Consider the following 20,065-nt stretch of genomic DNA (forward strand, 5'->3'; position numbering starts at 1 on the left):
ATGATTAGTAAGTTAGCTAGCATTATCAACATTTGATTGTATGGATCATGTAAAATACAGTAACGTTTCGCTTACTATTACTATACTATTACTACACGAATGAATCAAAACTGGTCCTGGAGTCCTAGAGCTAAGAATTAGGCACAGCATCTCTTCGATTCAAGACTGTACAATGTATTAATACATCTGGTTACGAGTTTAAGTACTCGACATGTGGGAGTGATGAATGTGCAGAGAACGTGTAAAACCCTTGTGCTAAACTTAAAGAGCGATTTGGGCTGAAACGTTATACTGTTCAGAGCGGTGAATAGACACAGTTATTGTTGCTGATGCTCAAAGAGTGATGCTTAAAACGAACCTCCAATAACATTCTTCCTCCCAACGACGACATGGTGGTCTTAAACCTACTGATTACAATGGTGTAGGGTAGTCATTGAAGTTATCTATTTGTGGACGACGCTTTCATGTACATGCATTGTGAAATATCGCCTGAAGAATATAGACAGGTTATTCATTGCAATGTGTCGCATAGGTTACTCATTCGTAAACAGATCTATCGATAATTCCAATGTTCACGAAGTCAGAGGGCATCGCGAGTGATGACATCCTAATGTGTCTGTAACCTTCTGTATGTTCCCCATAGTTGTGAGAGAATGAAAATCATTTCACGGAAAGAGTTCCTTCCGTTCCCCCATATTCTTTTTTCCGCAGATTAACAGAGGTAACACTAAGTAGTTCAATCCTATTTATTGCAATTAATTTTGGGGCTTTAAGTTATTTTTGCGAGTCCTCTAGTAATTGTTGTGTTAGGTTTTGTTAATAATTCTTATATATGTCAATGTATATATATAATCTGGCATGGGGGAACGGGAGAAGCTCTTACCCATTTCGATTTATGACGTATCACTATGAGTTTTAGAATATGGATCTTACTCATTAGAATAATGCAGTGTATATAGATATTTCATATTTTTTACAAATATTAATTTCTGTGCTTTGCTAACTGCTGGACAAAGAGATGATAGCGACACAAACATTGGTATCAATGGGAGGCATACACAGGCAGTCGCAGTCATTAGATCACACTCTCTGACCATCCAGAACTGACAATTAGGACCTACTCTTCATCTGAATACTTCTTGGTGACTTGTTGGAAATAACTGACTCATCATCCTGGAAAATATAGCTACTGCGTCCAATGGTGTTTGTCAACGTTTGATGTTGGCCGACAATGTCTGATGTGTTCATACATTACGACATGCTGGGTCCCTGAATTGCATGACGGGCAACAACATAACCTATTTGACGGTTGCACTACAGTCGGTCCGTAACGAACAATACACTGTACCATGACAGCAGCACATTAAGCTGGATGGGTATGGCTGCTTTAATCACGACATGATAACATCATGGAGTACATGGTTATTAAATCGTCTGCCGATTTGAACTTTGGTTATCTGAAACAATGACAGATGGTAAGAGATTTTACACCTAACATTACCACATACAGATGACCAGATTACCGTTGCATTGTCACGGAAATCCTAAGGGACCAATAAAATTAAATATTGAAGGTAGTGAATAATTTAGCTTGCGACACTGCCATTGCTGTGTAATGTTTCAAGGCGTAACATCCGATTAATCTGTAATTACATGGAGGGTCGTTCAAAATTATTCAGAAATTTTGTTTCCGCTGATTAACTCATGTATGGTGGGATGTGTTTCATGTCACCGAAAAATAATGATATCGAATATATGAAGTTTCATAAATATACTAACGGACAAAAGTAAGCAAGCAGTTGGATGTGACCAAAACCTACAAAGGTATAAATCACCCCCGAACCAAATTACAAGCAGCAACCCCCTTTCCTCCATCTTAACACCCCCACCTCCACCCCCACCCCCACCCCCAACCCCGCTCTTAGCAACAACAAATAAAGTGAAAATTCTAAAATTAAAAATAAAACACGAAATAAAAGTAAAATACTACATAAACCACGCATAAGAAAACAAGTTCCCCCCTCCCGCCCCCCCCCCCCCCCCCAAAAAAAAAAAAGAAAAAAAGAGAACAAACCCCAAAAACCCAATCAATCAGAAAATCCCGCCCACGAAAAACACCACCAAAAACACACAAAATAAAAACCCGAAAAACAAAACGAAACAAAAAACCATAACAAAACAAAACAAAACAAAACACAACAGCAAAAAATACCAGCAGACAAACAAACAAACCAAACAAACAGACATAAAAGACAACCAAACAATCAAAATTAACCCTAAGTAACAGCCAGGGTTCAGTTCACGGAAATTCTTCTTGCCATCATCTGCGAGCCCGTCTGTGTGATATACAGTTTCCATCTCCATATACCCTGTCTCCATCAGCGTTATAACAAGTGTGGCATTTTAATCGAGATTCAACATCAAATGTCAATTTATTTAAGGTTGTTAAACGATGGTACGTTTACCATGACATATATTCATTATTCTTAAGAACTCAATAAATTTTCTGAGTTGGCTTTGAAAATAAATGAGATGAAGGTTGCTGATTTAGAGGTGTGAACTTTTCCATGAAAATTAACTAATCTGCCATTTTTAAAACTATGACCAGGAAATCATATTATCAGACTGACATGTTAAACAGAAAAGATTGTAAATTAAATGTTACTAACGAGAACCACTAACATATGATAAATTCTTGAATGACGCGATGAAAGTGACAGCATCAAGTGTAATACATGAGCGGAGAAAGCCGCAGGACGCTGGTTCGATCGCTTGGCTGTTCCAAAGTAATATGGTCCTTGATGGCTAATTCACGTTAACGTGATACGGATTGTGTGAATGGGGTGTTGTTAAACTGTCACTAGTCAGGACAACACACTCACATGCACGCACGCACAAACGAACGAACGCACGTACACACAGGCGCACGAACGCACGCACACGCACATACAACAGGTTGATTTCAATGTCTTGAAGATGGTATATGGTCATATCTTCTAAACCAGTAAAGGGCAGGTCGGCATGGAGTCAGTGAACTTTGAAGGGCGATCATGAGAAGCGAGGACCTGCAACAAGGTATATAAGTGGGCTAGCACTGTGAATCTCGGTGACACACTCACTCACTCACACAACGCTATATATTTGCAATAAACTGTCACCACGACTCTTACCTCACCTTATCGACTCTGAATATCAGAAATTTGTAACAAACATTTGACTCTGCCGCCATCCTTTCCAATTTCATGGCAATGTAATATCACTTCTACATTTAACAGGGACAAATTGAAACGCGTCATGCAAATATTGTTTTTTAGTGTTGTGATCAATACGTTCCCAAAGTGACTCCACATTAGCGGAAAACAAGAGAGAATTCGCCAATCAGGAATATCCGCTTACTGCGCCAGACCGGAAACTGACATGCACTCTGGGTAATAGCGCTCTTGAAATTGAAGCACGGAAATTGCCTGTTTTCCCGTTCCAACAATTATTCAATAAGATTTCTATTTAGACAATTGACACTCTCAATATTTTTATGGATATGTGAAACGCTGTTGATTTGCATGACAATAAACCAACCAAACCAAATCCGCTTCGACACTGCGTCGTTGATGAATAATTAAATTAGCGAGAGTTGTAAAGGCTTTCATTGTCAACAGGTACAGTGTGGCGTTGTGGATTTGGCTGGACCTCTGATTAACATCTATCTCCAGATGCTATAGAAGTTTACTCAGCCACAGAGTAATATTATTAACTCTCCTGATCTAAAATCGAGTTAAACTTCTGTGGTATTTGAGTGCAAGCAATTGATAATAATGCTATCTTAGGAAAACGTTCCTCCAAGACTGGAAGTTCAGTTGATCTGATCAAATACTCCTCGTCGATTCCCGCTATGATCTCCAGGGAAAGAAATCGACTTTCTTCGTCATGAACCTCACAAACAATGTATTTGTTTTCCCCCACGTCAGTTTTCAGCTGAAAGGGGAAATGAAACAGGCAACAGGCGCGGAGTGGTTGACGTAAAATAATAATATTATCACAGTGACAGGGACATGTGATAATAAATATTTGATCCAGCTGACAGTCTTTTAGTGGGTTTGCTTTAAAACCTCGCTGTATTTCGGTTAGAAACAGACCATTTACCTTCTTGGTCCGAATGAGAGTGTTTGCCGGGATGCGTGACAAATGAATCGCTCGTATGCTTTGATCAGGGTCACAACATCTTATTGACTTTCAGCAGAGATTTCTTGCAAGGGAAATATTTTCTTCACTTACATTTCATTATAAACCAGAACATTTTGGCAACAGAAATCTGTGAAAAATACCTCTGCAATAGGTGGTAATAGATTAAAAAGGGCTATTGAATACATGCCACTTTCTACGAATACAACCCGATGTTTATTTACGTAGACAAATATTCTAACAATGAGCGTATCGTGATTTGGCTCAGTCACTCATTGGCTAATCACTCAAACATTCTAATGATAAGCAAAGCGAATTTGAGACTAATTCAAGCCTAAAAAAGTGTGTGTTGGAGATGTATCTCATTTGGAGATATATGTCTGAACGGTTGTGTGATCAAGAATACTATCGAAGTTTATTGAAGCTGCCCCGCAGTTTATTGAAGGTTATTCCTAATTGTTCTTGCCCAGTGACACTTTCTTATACAACATATTGGATTGGGAGGTGGTTGGTAGTGCTCATAATATCAAGCATCTGTTTACCACACTGGGCGTGATTATTTAGAAGCAACTATCACAGAATCAAAGTCTATAAATGAAGCTTATGACACAGATATCATTCATATAAATTCAGTAAAACACTTAACCAAAATGCTTAAAACAACGTACACACATGATCAATAAATATTATTGTGTCACAAAGACGTGCAAAGGCACATCATAATTTCTTTACAAACACGGACCCATATTGTAGTAGTCAAAATACGGTTGTGTATCGGTGGTATTATTTTTCGTCACCGATGCGTCAAATTTAAAATTATGTCCTTCATGTGTCTGTCAAAACACGTTTTGAAAGCTTTACAAAAAACGTGATTGCTGTAACCCTACACAAACAAATTTTGAGCAAGAAATATGAGCTTTGAAATTAGCAGCAGGGTGTCCCAATAGAGCCCATAATCTCTTTGCAAACTGCGAGCATTCAAATTTATCACAGCATCGACAACCAGTGTTCTGTTTTAGAGTTTTGTCAGAGATCACGGCGGGTAATATTTGGAAATATATTAAATATTAATATGATCAGTGATTGCAATTATAGAAGAATGGCTGAGCAGGGGCGATGCCACCAGACACTGACCATTAAAGCTTTTAAGAGAAGCATACGGTGTTCTGAATCATGCATAAATATCACGTCAATTCCCTTTGCCTCAGACACCAATACGTAATTCGTGAAGAAGATCACTTGGGACACAGAAGGTAGGAAGCTTATATGTCATTTTGTAGGTCATGAGTCAAGCTATACGTTCAGTTAGGTTCTCAGATATCAAAATATTCATTTAAACTGTTTGACTGGGTTCTTCAAAGAAATGACTTCGAAATGCCCATTATTCTACAAATAGCTCTTAACTGATATGGAAACATATTTGAGGATCGAGTAGAATGGCTCTGAGGAAACCAACTTGTGCCAGAAAATTCCCTGGTTGTGAATGATAAATATGCCCCTTGAGTGTTGTTCCTGTCAAAAGAACACATTCAGACCTGGTCATTAGGTAATTGGTCATGTCTATTTATCTTGTATAATCGATAACCCCGTATGCACTTTGCCGCGTGAGGCCTCACGAGTTATGACATAGAGGGGAGGTGGGTGGCCGAGTGGTCAAGCGTAGTCTTGTTACGACCAACATTATAGTTCGATTCCATGGTATAAGGTGTGAAATACTTTCTTGTGGAGTTCATTGGGCATTTGTTAACAATGGTATAAGGGCCATACTTATCACACTTGGGAATCTGAAATCCATTTGGGATTAATTAGGCAACTGTATAAAACCATACTCATGACACTTGTAATACTTTTAGAAATATTGCGTGAACCAAACTGTGCAAAACTTTCGATAAAAGGATTTGGTTATTATCAGGATAATCTAAAATAGGTTACACAAAGATATGAGCTGGCAACATCCAGTGAATCATATTAGTTGGGTTAATATGAGCTATATGCATGTTGGCATACAGGGTGCATTAACTGCAGTCACTTTAGTGTATTATTGATACTGACATAATATTAATTACACGTGAAATATTTTCACCATAGTCAGTGTACGGTATGACCATAGCTAGTTTATCAAGCATGTTGATTCTTTTCATCCTGCTCAGTGTACGGTATGATCATAGCTAGTTTATCAAGCATGTTGATTCTTTTCATCCTGCTCAGTATACGGTATGACCATAGCTAGTTTATCAAGCATGTGGATTCTTTTCATCCTGCTCAGTGTACGGTATGACCATAGCTAGTGTATCAAGCATGTGGATTCTTTTCATCCTGCTCAGTGTACGGTATGACCAAGGCTAGTTTATCAAGCATGTTGATTCTTTTCATCCTGCTCAGTGTACGGTATGGCCATAGTTAGTTTATCAAGCATGTGGATTCTTTTCATCCTGCTCAGTGTACGGTAAAACTATGATCATAGCTAGTTTATCAAGCATGTGGATTCTTTTCATCCTACTCAGTATACGGTATGACCATAGCTAGTTTATCAAGCACGTGGATTCTTTTCATCCTGCTCAGTATACGGTATGACCATAGCTAGTTTATCAAGCACGTGGATTCTTTTCATCCTGCTCAGTATACGGGATGGCCATAGCTAGTTTATCAAGCACGTGGATTCTTTTCATCCTGCTCAGTATACGGTATGACCATAGCTAGTTTATCAAGCACGTGGATTCTTTTCATCCTGCTCAGTATACGGTATGACCATAGCTAGTTTATCAAGCACGTGGATTCTTTTCATCCTGCTCAGTATACGGTATGACCATAGCTAGTTTATCACGCACGTGGATTCTTTTCATCCTGCTCAGTATACGGTATGACCATAGCTAGTTTATCAAGCACGTGGATTCTTTTCATCCTGCTCAGTATACGGTATGACCATAGCTAGTTTATCAAGCACGTGGATTCTTTTCATCCTGCTCAGTATACGGTATGATCATAGCTAGTTTATCAAGCATGTTGATTCTTTTCATCCTGCTCAGTGTACGGGATGGCCATAGACATAGGAAATGATTGATACTAAAGTAATATTAATTACATGTGACGAAGACTTGTATTATGGTTTTCCGCCAGCTGACGTCTCATCAATAAGTCTAACGTACGGTTACAGTGCATCCGTTCATGTGTTTTGTCGCACCAGTGAGTTTATGGAACGGAATGGTCATTCCTCTTGTATAAGGGGGGACGATGGGGTAGTCCAGTGAGCACTACTCGTGAAGGTCCGGGGTAGAATAGGCCCTCAGCAACCCATGCTTGCCATTAAAGGCGACTAACGGGATCGGGTGGTCAGACTCGTTGATTCGGTTGACACATGTCATCGGTTCCTAGATCGATGCTCATGCTGTTGATCACTGAATTGTCTGGCCCAGACGAGATTATTTACATACCGCCGCCATATAGCTTGAATATTACGGAGTCAGCGTAAAACTGAACTCACTAACTCACTCCAGTGAGCACGAGTTCGATTCCGTACGCCTTGATATTGCAGGAATATTTGCTAAAATTAGTAGGTGGGGAGGGAGAGTACACATTAATCAAAAGACAAGACAAGGCAAGACAACAGAAACGTTACATGTAATGTTCATGCATAATTATAGTTTATGTCACGTGTTTATGTGTTATTTTGAAAATGTAACCAACACAATCTAATTCTTTTAATGCATCTGTTTAGATTAGACTTGAGCGATGCTCATGGTGTCAATCACTGGATTGTACAGTCTTGATTCAAGTATTTACTGATCATATAATCCCTGAGCGCAGCACTTTGCAAAACTGCAAACAACATATTTTAAGTGTTGTTTCAACTAGTAGCACCAGTAAGAATAAGCGTTCGCGAGTAAGGTGCTACGTCGCTTGCGGCACTATTCCGACAATATCGAGGCGTCGGACATAGGAAATGGGCTTAATGCATTGTGCCAATATTTGGAATCATTATCCAGCAGTCGCTGCTAGCCTCAAGGATACGCCACATCCCGGACAAGCAGAATGATAGTATTTCTCTTATATCGATGCAGTGGTGGTACAGACAACATATTTTTTTCAAATCAGTAGTCTTGACAATTACTGATGTCATATGATGTTTTTTTTCATGTGTGGCTTCCGGTGCATGGGAATTGGTTGTAAAAAAATCTTACACTTTCCACACTTCCATTAATTGCATTCCCAGACATGTATCATCATGCTTTTATACTTTTTCTATGGCATTTGCTTTTATTAATTATAATACTCAAAGTGTGGCATCATCTAGTAAGCTGATTCTATCCAGTTGCATTATCTTCATAAAATATTGCCGTCACCTTTAAATGAAAGCAGCAAAAACGGTAATCACACTACATCTGTGGTAAGAGTTCAGTCAAATATTCCGACACACACACGCACGCACGCACGCATACGCAAATGTTCACGAGAAAAACACATTGTAAATGATTGCAGCAAACGCTCTTTATGTCACATTTACGTAAAATTTGGAAATGTTTTCCCCATATATACCAAAGAGCTAACACTGAGGCGTTCAGTTTTATAATCTTGATTTAGTTGATATTTTTTGAACCTCTTAAATATGTTACTGTATATTGGGTCATCACGATTTGTAACAAAAGCTATATGAGTCACGTGACCTCAAATTACTTAACAGAGTTGTGTGGATTCTCCCCAAAACTCATAACTACGTGTTGTTAAGTCATGTGTAATGCAAAATATGTCATATTTAGGATTTCACTTTCTCAGTAAAGTACAAATTCAAGTACTTTTTTGGTTGAGTCCCATCCGGGATTCGAACCCGCACCCTCAGAGTCAGGCACCTAATCGCCAGCACACAAACTCAGCCGCCTAACCCGCTCAGCCACCGCGACGTCCACCGACTTCCCAAATACGACATATGTTGCATTTGACCACTTTCTAAATGGCATTGTGTAATCACAAGTCATGAGTAAGTTTTCACAAAAACGTACGAATGCTAACAGCTATTTTGGTCCAAAGGCCTCGAAGCGTGAGTGTCTTTGTGAACTTGAGACAAACGAAGCATCAAAGTCGAAGGAAGATGCCTTTTCACAAGGTTTGTTTCAACCAATCGTAGTCTTCCCCAAGAACGCAAATAGATCGGAACAGTAAGAAAATATCATATTAATATTTTTATTAACATCTTCTTGTGTTGATTAAAGTTTTGTATATTTGCTCTTTGAATACCATATTTCATTACTAAATTGGGCATGCCATCAGTCCTTTTTCACTTCAAAGAACCTTGCCGTGGTAAATAATTTTGAAACAAATTAAGTGAAATTGATTCGTTGTCATGGAGAAGAACGACTTAAAAGAGTCTGCTGTAAAATCAATAGATGTGTAAGATGAAGCTAAACTGTTATGTCTGTTCTATGGTATAATTTTAGTAATTACCATTATGCCATTTTACTAAATGTAAAATTTGTGAAGAGTCACTGAGAAGGTGAGCCAAGGTGAGTTGATGATGTACGGAGCGAATTACATGTGTGGCTAAGACGTGCTGATACTCTGGACCCTGGTGACTCGGCGGTTTAAAGAGCCACGACTCATGAAACTATAAGTTCCTTATCGGGTGGAGCGAAGACGCTGGCGGTTTAAAGGAACACATCTCATGAAGTCAGAAATTGCTGTTACGGTAGACTCGTGTGATTGGCAGTTTAAACAAGAGCAACTCACATAGGCAGGGTCTAGATTTTGAATGTTAAGTGAATGTTACTGTGTGTCACTTGAGAGTATCTTAGCGACAAAAGAGCTTCGAAAAATCTAGACCCAGGATCCGCTGATGTGGAACACAGGGGTGATAGCTCCTGATTTGGTGGACCCGGGTGTCTGACAGTTAACGAGCCATAGTTCATGTAGCCAGTATCCATAGATACGGTAGGCTAGGATAACCCGGCAGTTTAAACAACAACAACAACAACAACAACAACAACAACAACAACAACAACAACAACAACAACAACAACAACAACAACAACAACAACTAACAAAACCAAGATCGTTGATACGGTGATTCAAAGCGAAAGGGTTGGGTGAAGAAACGTAACTCGCTAACCCACGGCCGGTGACATCGTGAACCAGATTGACTCGGTTGTATGAAGAACCGTAACTCAAGTAACCAGGATCCGCTAATCAGGTGGACTCACGTGACTCATTGGAATCAGAAACCGTTACTGTTATGTTCCCAGTATCACATAATAAAGATGAAACAACAATATGAGTTATAACTGTCATTGCTATATCTAAATGACATGAAAGCGAAATGTGATTACAGAAACAGTATCACGGTAACCATTCTCAAAAATTCATCAAAACATTCTCCAAAAAAGGATATGCAAATGCACTTCCTCTAATTACGATAAGAACCACGTCGGAAAGCAACGATATACCTTTATTCTGTAAGAGGATACCGTCTCGTGTTAAACATAAAACTGGATACTTTGATACTCCGTTTTCAGCTTCATGAACCAATTGCTAAGTAAGCATCATTTCAAAGAGGTATGATAACATTTCAAAGAGTATGATAACATTTCAAAGAGGATTTAAATACACGCTGCCCACTAACATTCAGTCCTTACTCAGTATAATGTCTAATCTTATGTCTACAGATGATTTGCTCTGAATCGGAGAAGCGATAGAGTAAAACTGATTGTAAACGGATTGTTTCAATCTTTCAGGCAGTGCTGAAGAAATGAAGATCATACTAGCTCTCACGATCGCCACGGTTATCTCCCTTGTTGATTCGAACGATGAGTTAGGAACAGAAGCTGATAGAGACAAGAGAAGTTCCACATTAGACCGAATGCCTTTGCACTATGGAAAGAGAATACCCTCCAGATCGCTCCGGTCCGTCTTAGACAGAATGTCAGTTGGATACGGGAAGAGGGATTCAAATGAAGGATATGAAAGGTGAGACATCGTCCCATTTATTCTCATATGGCATAGTCAGTTATAAACGGAACGTGTTCTAAAGTTGAAGGCGTACATGGAGGTGTTAAAACATAATTGAAGTTTGAACTGTATTTGACGCAATGTGTAGTATTACATCCTGAAGCCAATTCAAATCAGCTGAAAGTTCCTGATTCGATAGTGTCTGGTCATTAAATTAATTGCCAGGGAATGAATTTTGAATGAACCTTTACATTACATTTGTAGAAATGATGACAATTTTTCTGTATATACAATTTCTTATATTCTGTGACAGGCGATGTTTCGACATGGCTTCAAATGTCGTTATGAAGCAAGTGGCACATGTGAAACTACTTAAGAGAAAATGTATCACTTGCTTGGCAAAGACATTAGAATATATGTCGCAAGGCCGCCTATCACAGAATCAGCGAAGTTGTATATCCATAAGAGTCGTCATGATTCTTCGTCACCTCGACCTTTAAAATGATCATCAAAGACAAAGTCATATTAATCACATTCTATTTAAAGGGTACTAACAACGGTTGAGGACTTGGCAGCTATGATTTCTTCACAACCAGAGTTGGCACAGAAGTTTGTTCGCACCTTCATTGATACAAATGGTAAGCTGAGATGTATATTACTGTTCTCTCTTCCCAGCAGTTAACGATTCCCCGGGTAATGAAGAACGAGTTAACGCCTCACTTGCTTCCATAACCTTCTCCGTGCTGCAGTCGCTGATTCCCACCGGAGAAGACCCTAACTAACTAATGCGTCATTGTTCTCTAATCCTTGTGACAAACTGTTCCTTGTGTATTTAGAAACTGGTTAACGTCCCACCTGCTCTCATAACCGTTTCCGCGATGTAGTCAACAATTCCTACCAGAGAAGAACCTTACTATTGTCACATGGATTCCTGAACTTTTCCATAGCTGAAACGAATAATTTCTATTGAGAAACTAGTTAACATCCCATTTGCTCTCATACCCTTCTCCGCGATATATAGTCAATAATTCCTACCAGAGAAGAACCTTACTGTTGTCAGAGTGTTTCCTGAACCTTTCCATGGTTGAAGCAAACAGTTTCTATTGAGAAAGTACTTCACGGCCCATTTGCGCGATGTAGTCAATAATTCCCAGCATTGAAGACCATAATTAATGTTCCACTGCTCCTTGAACCAAAATGGTTCATCTTGTATCATGAAACTTATTAACGTACCTGAACCTGTTCTCTCAACTACTATACGTTTCAGCCAACGGTTCCTGCTAAATATCAAACGGGCTTATGTGCCACAACGTCCTAAAATCAGTAAATGCAATGACCTGACAGGGATTCACTGGTCTATTGATTGTCGGCTTTGTTTGCTGGCCGCCGTCGCGGTGAGGATTGATGGATGGATGGATGGATGGATGGATGGATAGATAGATAGATAGTCTGTGTTTCCTCCCACAACTGAAGATTACAATGCTACAATTTAAATGGTTACAACAGGTGATATGAAGGATATTACACAATTAGTTGCTTGCATTTATAGATGAAATCAGCAACCGGAACACATTCTGGAAAGACACCAGGTAGAAATGTAATCACAATGTCATCATCGACTGCCCACAAATTGACAAAGCAATCTACATCGAGTATATCAATGACATATTCATAGAGCTCATTTCTTTCTTTCATATTCATACGGCAAGACATGAATTCATGCTTACTCCTATGCTTTGTCAGGCATCAGACCAATACATGAGTTGTAATTTAAATTACATGCCTGGCGGGTCCCATCGACAGGGTAGGAGATGCTTAACCTTTCTTATCGCTGATTTTCAGTTTCATTTTCAGTTTATACAGTTCACCTCAAGTTTTCTTTTGGTTTATCCGAATCTAGTATAATCTTGGCTGTTTATTCTCTGGCGTTGACGTTTTCCTTCTATTTTGGCCAGAGATGTTTTCGTTAAAGGTGTTTTCTACAATGATGATCTTGGTTAATCTTTGAAAAACTGCAGATACATGGCATGCAATAACAAAAACGAGGAGCAGGATTAACTACTCATTTAAGCTGTCAGATTTTTACGTGGTGTAACAGTAAATTTTTAAAGAAACTGAAGAGTAAAGCCAGTTCTGAAACAAAACGAGATCCATTTCTTGCATGTACCAACCTGAAGTCCTAAACTCCATGCTCCTTTGTCTATTTTTTTAAATAATAAAAACCTTAGGCTTTTGATACGTGGCCACGTTGATCAAATATTCCACGCCGAACGAACGCCAGTAAACGAATTACGGACCTTGTAGATTATTTTATTGCCAAGAAATACACGAAGGAGAGAGAAGAGGCCGTCAATAATTGTTTGACGTTCAGGTTTTGATTCACCACAATAATCAATTTTCTCCCTACAACTTGATAACAGCGTTACAGCTTTATGGAAAGCATCAATAACATGGGCAGGTAGTTTCAGTTATGGTCTCGGCTTTTTTTAGAAAGTGTATTAAACTGCTTAACTATTAAACTGCTTAACGACTGGCTCAGAGAAAGGTCAAGTGAAATCCTAACAGAAGACTTTTATCGTAAGGAAAAGCCTTTTAATTTTCAGTTCAAAACAAACAGCAAGTTTCAGAATTTAAAGTATGGGAACGCGTTTGTGTATTGGGTTTGTTACTAACTTATTTTAAACAATGTTAGACGTGTAGCTTTTCTAACGGTGCTTGATGTAATACGATTTGTGTGTCCGGTGTGTATTGCATCACCTACGTGGAAACCATAATGGATTCAGCAACCCTGTTAGTGTAGCTTGGTCAGATGGGACAACGGAACGTTTGGGAGCTCTTCTTGTGTTAACTTAGTGGTCGAGTTTCTTCGAATTTCTAGTTCCTCTGCTCCAATAGCTGCCTCTGAACCGCAGATTTCAAAATACAGTTTATTTTCGATCATATACATGTTATATTGTAACATGTAACATTCACAAACATATTACTTTGAAGCAAAACGAACATGGTATTGCTACACCTATGTGCAAAACATAATGGATTTAATGACCCTGGTATCATTACTTGATCAAATGGGAACCTTATATTCTGAGTGTTTCTTGTGTTAACTTAGTCCTCGTATTTCTTGTCAGGAAACGTGTCCACCTGGGTTTCGTTGATTTACTTGTGTTAGTGAAGGTAGAAGACTGGGCTACCTCAGAAGCGCAGATATTAAAGTTCAATTTGTTGTCGATCATAAGCACATAATATTGAAATAAACGAACATGCTTCATTATAAATGTTAGGGGACGTCGTTACTTTGGCTGGAATCGTCGTAAGCAAAATATCAGAATAATGACAGTTATGACATTAATGAAAGTGGGAAAACTGATCATAATTGCAGACCATATGTTATGACTCAGTATCGTGATTTTAATTATTTTACTGTCAATACTGCAGGTGGCGCGATGGGATAGCCTTGCCACAACATGGATGTAGGTACATGTTTACCTCAGCATCAGATCTTACTTTCTTCTTGGACCATGGGGTAGCAGAGTGGTTAAAGCGTTCGCTTTTCACGCCTATGACGCCGCTTCTGTTTCCCACATGGGTGCAATGTGTTATGTCACGTCCTGGAGTCCACGGCAGAGATATTGCTGGAATTTTGCTAAAGGTGGAGCAAACCCCAACTCATTGACTCACTGACTTTATGATGAATCATTCATGATTTCAGTGAAAGTCATGGATTCCTGTGCGAAAGAGATTCAATCACATTTGTCGCTCTTCGATACGATTCAATCGAAGAGGTACATATTAAATTCAATACTGTCATATTACAGTTAATAACGCAGAGGAAACCTTCAAAGCTTGAAAAGTCTGTGTGATTTTCATAAGCAATAGCCCTAATTCTAGCGATTCATCACTGGCTGAGAGTCACAACAACCCACCTCGCCCTCTCTAACATGCCAGGATCCGCTGATTGTGGGTTTGCATCCTAGCTTCAATTCGATTATGACCCGGGGTCTGTCAGCACTATGTACATTCTCGAATGATTCCACATAACGTCTCCCCCCTGCTTGTTTCACACTTGACATTTACGAGTTTTGATGTCCTAGAAGTACATATGTTTCCTAATGTACTTTCTTTTGCCTATCATATATCATGATGTTAATAAAACATTTATCATTTTGAATTTGGCATGGCAATAAAAATTAAAACGTTAGCGACATTACACGAAACAAAACAAGTGCGACTTATCAGCACTACACTTTTAAGCACAATTGACTTGTTCATTTGAAAAAATATCTTGTTTTCGTAAAATTCATAGATAACTGCAGCTTACTTTTGACATTTCATCTTTGAAAATCAACATTTTAATATATATTAGGGACCATGTGATTGCCAATTTTTTCTCACCTTTCACTGAACCAAACTGGCACACAGCATAATATGTCTCAGATTCCGTCTTTCAAATCGATGGACATGATTAAAGCATGGACGTCGACGGTGGACATAAACAAGCTGGAAACCCTTTTTTTCACGTTGCAATTAGCCCCCTCCCCAAAATACAAAAAAGTCGCCCTACATCAGTTAGTCACTAAAATGACAATGACATTCTTATTTCTTCAGTGTATGGAAGGCCAGTATTCGTATCTTGAACGCTTTCACACTATCACAGTGTTGGAATAATAACTAATAACTAATAACTATGTTGTGATTGACATCGTCCATTTCAAATCGATGGACATGATTAAAGCATGGACGTCGACGGTGGACATAAACAAGCTGGAAACCCTTTTTTTCACGTTGCAATTAGCCCCCTCCCCAAAATACAAAAAAGTCGCCCTACATCAGTTAGTCACTAAAATGACAATGACATTCTTATTTCTTCAGTGTATGGAAGGCCAGTATTCGTATCTTGAACGCTTTCACACTATCACAGTGTTGGAATAATAACTAATAACTAATAACTATGTTGTGATTGACATCGTCATAAGTAGCCATTTTATATAGATGTTTGGACTTGTACACCAAGTGATGGGGCTTTGAGTGTGTGAGAGGCTATGCTTTTACGCCGCATTTGACATTATTTCATCAACATCACGGCACATTCAGATGGCCTTAAAACATTGTACCCATGTTGGGAATCGAACCCGGATTTTGGCGAGACGAGCGAACGCTTTAACCACGAGGCTCCCTCTGTCATGTTCATTTGGTGATTGTGGCTTAGTTGTTCTGGTCTTTGGTTCCAGGTGATGGACTTGTCAGTGCGGGTGAGCTCAGCGGGGATGAGCCAATGTGAATGCTACATCGCGGGGCTACAGTTCCATCCAACAATAACGTCCCGCTCTCTGCTAGTAAATGCAAGCTTATTCTCGGGCAGAATCTCCCCGCAATGCACACCACGTTTAAACAATTCTCCTGATTCTTCATTGAGTGATAAAAGACTCGGAACAGATTGATTTCTTCCCATACAATATTTCGAATATTAGTTGTGTCTCAAAGATAGTTTGGTAAACAGTGTACCCAGCGCCGATCTATCGGGACTGAGAAAAATCAACGTGGCGGAAATGTAAATAACAAATGCCGCATATATTCAGTCGCCCACAAAAAATAAACAACTTTTTCTATGTGGAACTGTTATTATTCTTTCTTTAACACCGAGTGCGTAATGGAATGAATGGTTGGTTGAGTGAGTGAGTGGGTGGATGCGCGCGCGTGCATGAGTGCGTGAGTGAGTGGGTTGGTGGGTGGTTGATCGTGCGAGTGAATGGTTGGTTGAATGAGTGGGTGGATGCGCGTGTGTACATGCGTGTCTGCATGAGTGAGTGAATGGGTGGTTGAGTGAGTGAGTGAAAGGGAGGATTGAGTAAGTGCGTGCCAGTGCGTATGGGTGCGTGAGTGAATGAGTTAGACGGTTGGTGGATGGTTGAATAAATGACGTGCGTGATAACGCGAGTGGGTGGGTTGGTGGTAGAGTGAGCTGGTGGTTGAGTGAGTGAGTGAGTGGGTAGATGCACGAGCGTACATGCGTTTGTGGGTTGGTGGGTGACTGGGTGAGAGGCTGCGTGAGTTGGGTAAAACTCCGCTCTGGAAAATATGTTAGCTATATCACGTATAAGGTCAAAGAGGGGCAAAACCCCAACGCTGATGAGGCCAATTAAAGCGCGCACCTTCCAAGCCAAATCTTCCACCACGAGTGAGTGAGTGAGTGAAGTGTTTCAGTGAGTGAGTGCGGCTTTAGGCCGCTTTTAGCAATATTCTAGCAATATCACTCCTGTGGGCATAAGAAAAAGACTTCGCACATTGAACTCATTTAGTAAATCGAAACAGGCTCTTCAGCGTGACGAACGAACCCTTTAACCACTAGACTACCACACCACCTCGTGAACTGTTTCAACGCTGTTTCCATTATTGAAGCATCGATCGATGAGAAACAGGATTTAAGTATTGTTCAGGATCCAACTCAGTGAACAATCAGGCTACCTGAGTGCCATTATTTTATTCAGACAAACTGTGCTCAAGAAATAACATGCGATCGTAAATTCACACAGTTTATGACTGGGTATTGTAAAATTGCGAGTGAGTAGATCGCTTTAAAATTTGTGTATGTTTTTACCGACATCCTATATTTCAACTATGTTACAACGTTCAGTATATAACAGTATGGGCCTCTATCTACGCATTGACATACGATGAGACCAACCACCGATCCAAGCACACGTATGCTACGTACAGATTAATGCGTGAAGGTCCGGGTTCGAATATTGGCCGTCCGTAACCCATGTGTGTCGTAAGAGACGACTATCGGGATCTGGTTGACAGACTCGCTGACTTGCTTGACACACGTCATCGGTTCCCAGCTGGACAGTTCGATGCTCATGCTGCTGATCACTGGATTGTCTGGTCCAGACTACGTTATTTTACAGAATTCAGCCATACAGCTGGAGTATTGCTGAGTGCGGAGTAAAACTAAAATATCTTTTCACATATCATGTGCTTGACAAGGACATTAGAATCGATGTCGAAACGTCACCTGTGCAGAATAAAGAAGTTCCATATACATAAACTTAGTCCTCATTCTTCAATATTCTCAGATTTTGTTGTACCTGGTCAGTGTATATCATTGCTACAGGACCCGTGAAGGTCCCGGGGTAGAATAGGCCTTCAGTAACCCATGCTTGCCATAAAAGGTGGCTATGCTTGTCGTAAGAGGCAACTAACGGGATCGGGTGGTCAGGCTCGCTGACTTGGTTGACACATGTCATCGGTTCCCAATTGCGCAGATCGATGCTCATGTTGTTGATCACTGGATTGTCTGGTCCAGACTCGATTATTCACAGACCACCGCCATATAGCTGGAATATTGCTGAGTGCGGCGTAAAACTAAACTCACTCACTCACTCACTCAAGCATAGTTTGTATCATCACCGGTTCATATAAACAGACCAAAATGTCTGAAGCAGCTGATGTATATCGTGACGTCACAGATTGTTGTAATGAAATCAGGCATTACAGAGTAATGATAGAGTAATTAGCATCAACGCGAAATACTATTCATGCTTCAATCAGATTGGCGTTGTTTTGTCTGTGTGCGACCGTTGCCTAGCAACATTACCCTATGCACTGCCATCAATAATGAAACACATGATTTTAAGGGACAATGGGCATGCCCAGCGAGGTCTCATTTACAGTTGTCAAATTAACTTGTTCCCATACTTTCAGAAACATTCATAAAGGTAACAGATGGTCTAGTATTATCAAAGATACATTATTCTTCCCTTGTGAATGTATTCAGGAGATTTTGATGGCGTTTTGATTAATATGGACAAGATTATCCAGATATCTCGGATTACATATAGATGAATGATGTATACCCAAGGTCATTGGTTCTAGTGGACTGAGAGACGGTTAAAGAGAGTGAATTTAGTTTTACGCCACACCCCAAAACAGCAATGTTGCAGCTATATGACGATGGTCTGTAAATAATGGGGTCTGAACCAGACAGTCCAGTGATCAACAGTATGAGCATTGAGCTACATAATTGGTTTACGATGGCATGTGGCAAGCAAGTCTGGAAACCTAACCGACAGATCCCGTTAGTCGCCTCTTAGGACAAACACTGGCTACACAAGATCATTTTATTTACTATATTCCGGATCTTCTCGGGTCAGGTGGTTAAATCGGTGACACAGACCAAGGCTGATCTTCTGATCCAAACGGTTTTCAAGTCAGACGGTCCCCAGGGACCTAGACTGGTCTTTAGGAACTGGATTGAGGGGTCGTGAACTGGATTGAGAGGTCGTGGTTGTGTAAGGGTATGTACATTCATTTATTCATATTTGCAACACATATATGATAAAATAACAGTCAATGAGACACCGGACAGTAAGACAGCCTCGGTTTACGTCGTAATCATGGTCTAGTTTGATCGAGAAATAACATCCGATTGTTTGATATTCAAAGGCACACTGCCATTTCCTTGCCATGAGGACATTCAAAACATAACATTATCAGACGTGCACGTTTTCCTCACTAACGACCTGCCTTTTGTCTCTGTGGGCGATCGGAACTTGATGCTGGCACTTCGATACGACGGGTTTGATGTTACACGGATGAACCGGATAACGCATGAAGCAGTACAACATATAGTTTGATAACATACAATCTGAGGACACATCTGAAAGGTTTTCATGGATTTTCAAGATTTGTATGTGTTTAATTAGTGCTCATCCCCCAACTGCTACGCACCACCAATATTCCAACCCGAGACCCAATTAGCCACAACGCCCCCGCCCCCGCCCCCGCCCCCGCCCCCGCCCCCACCCCCGCCAACAACGGCTTTTCAAATGTTTGGTTACTTGGTACAAATAGAATTACCGTTCTCTCAGGAATGGGGTACGAAGTGTAAAATGAATCATTTCTTATGGTTCAACCACTGGAACAAACAGTGACCATGGGCAGTGGAAAACGGCGC

General features: G+C 40.0%; 1 protein-coding gene across 1 annotated transcript in view; it reads left to right on the forward strand.

The window, feature by feature from the left end:
- Positions 1-16,725, forward strand: part of LOC137298352 (uncharacterized) — a 37,541-nt gene extending 20,816 nt beyond the window's left edge. The window contains exons 2-4 of the mRNA XM_067830572.1: positions 10,899-11,130; positions 11,659-11,750; positions 16,341-16,725. Of these exons, the coding sequence (XP_067686673.1) occupies positions 10,913-11,130; positions 11,659-11,750; positions 16,341-16,390 (360 nt within the window). The 5' untranslated portion in view covers positions 10,899-10,912 and the 3' untranslated portion in view covers positions 16,391-16,725. The remainder of the gene's footprint in view (positions 1-10,898; positions 11,131-11,658; positions 11,751-16,340) is intronic.
- The last annotated feature ends 3,340 nt before the right edge of the window (positions 16,726-20,065 follow it).

The sequence above is a fragment of the Haliotis asinina genome, chromosome 10 (assembly GCF_037392515.1).
Source record: "Haliotis asinina isolate JCU_RB_2024 chromosome 10, JCU_Hal_asi_v2, whole genome shotgun sequence".
Lineage (NCBI taxonomy): Eukaryota > Metazoa > Mollusca > Gastropoda > Lepetellida > Haliotidae > Haliotis > Haliotis asinina.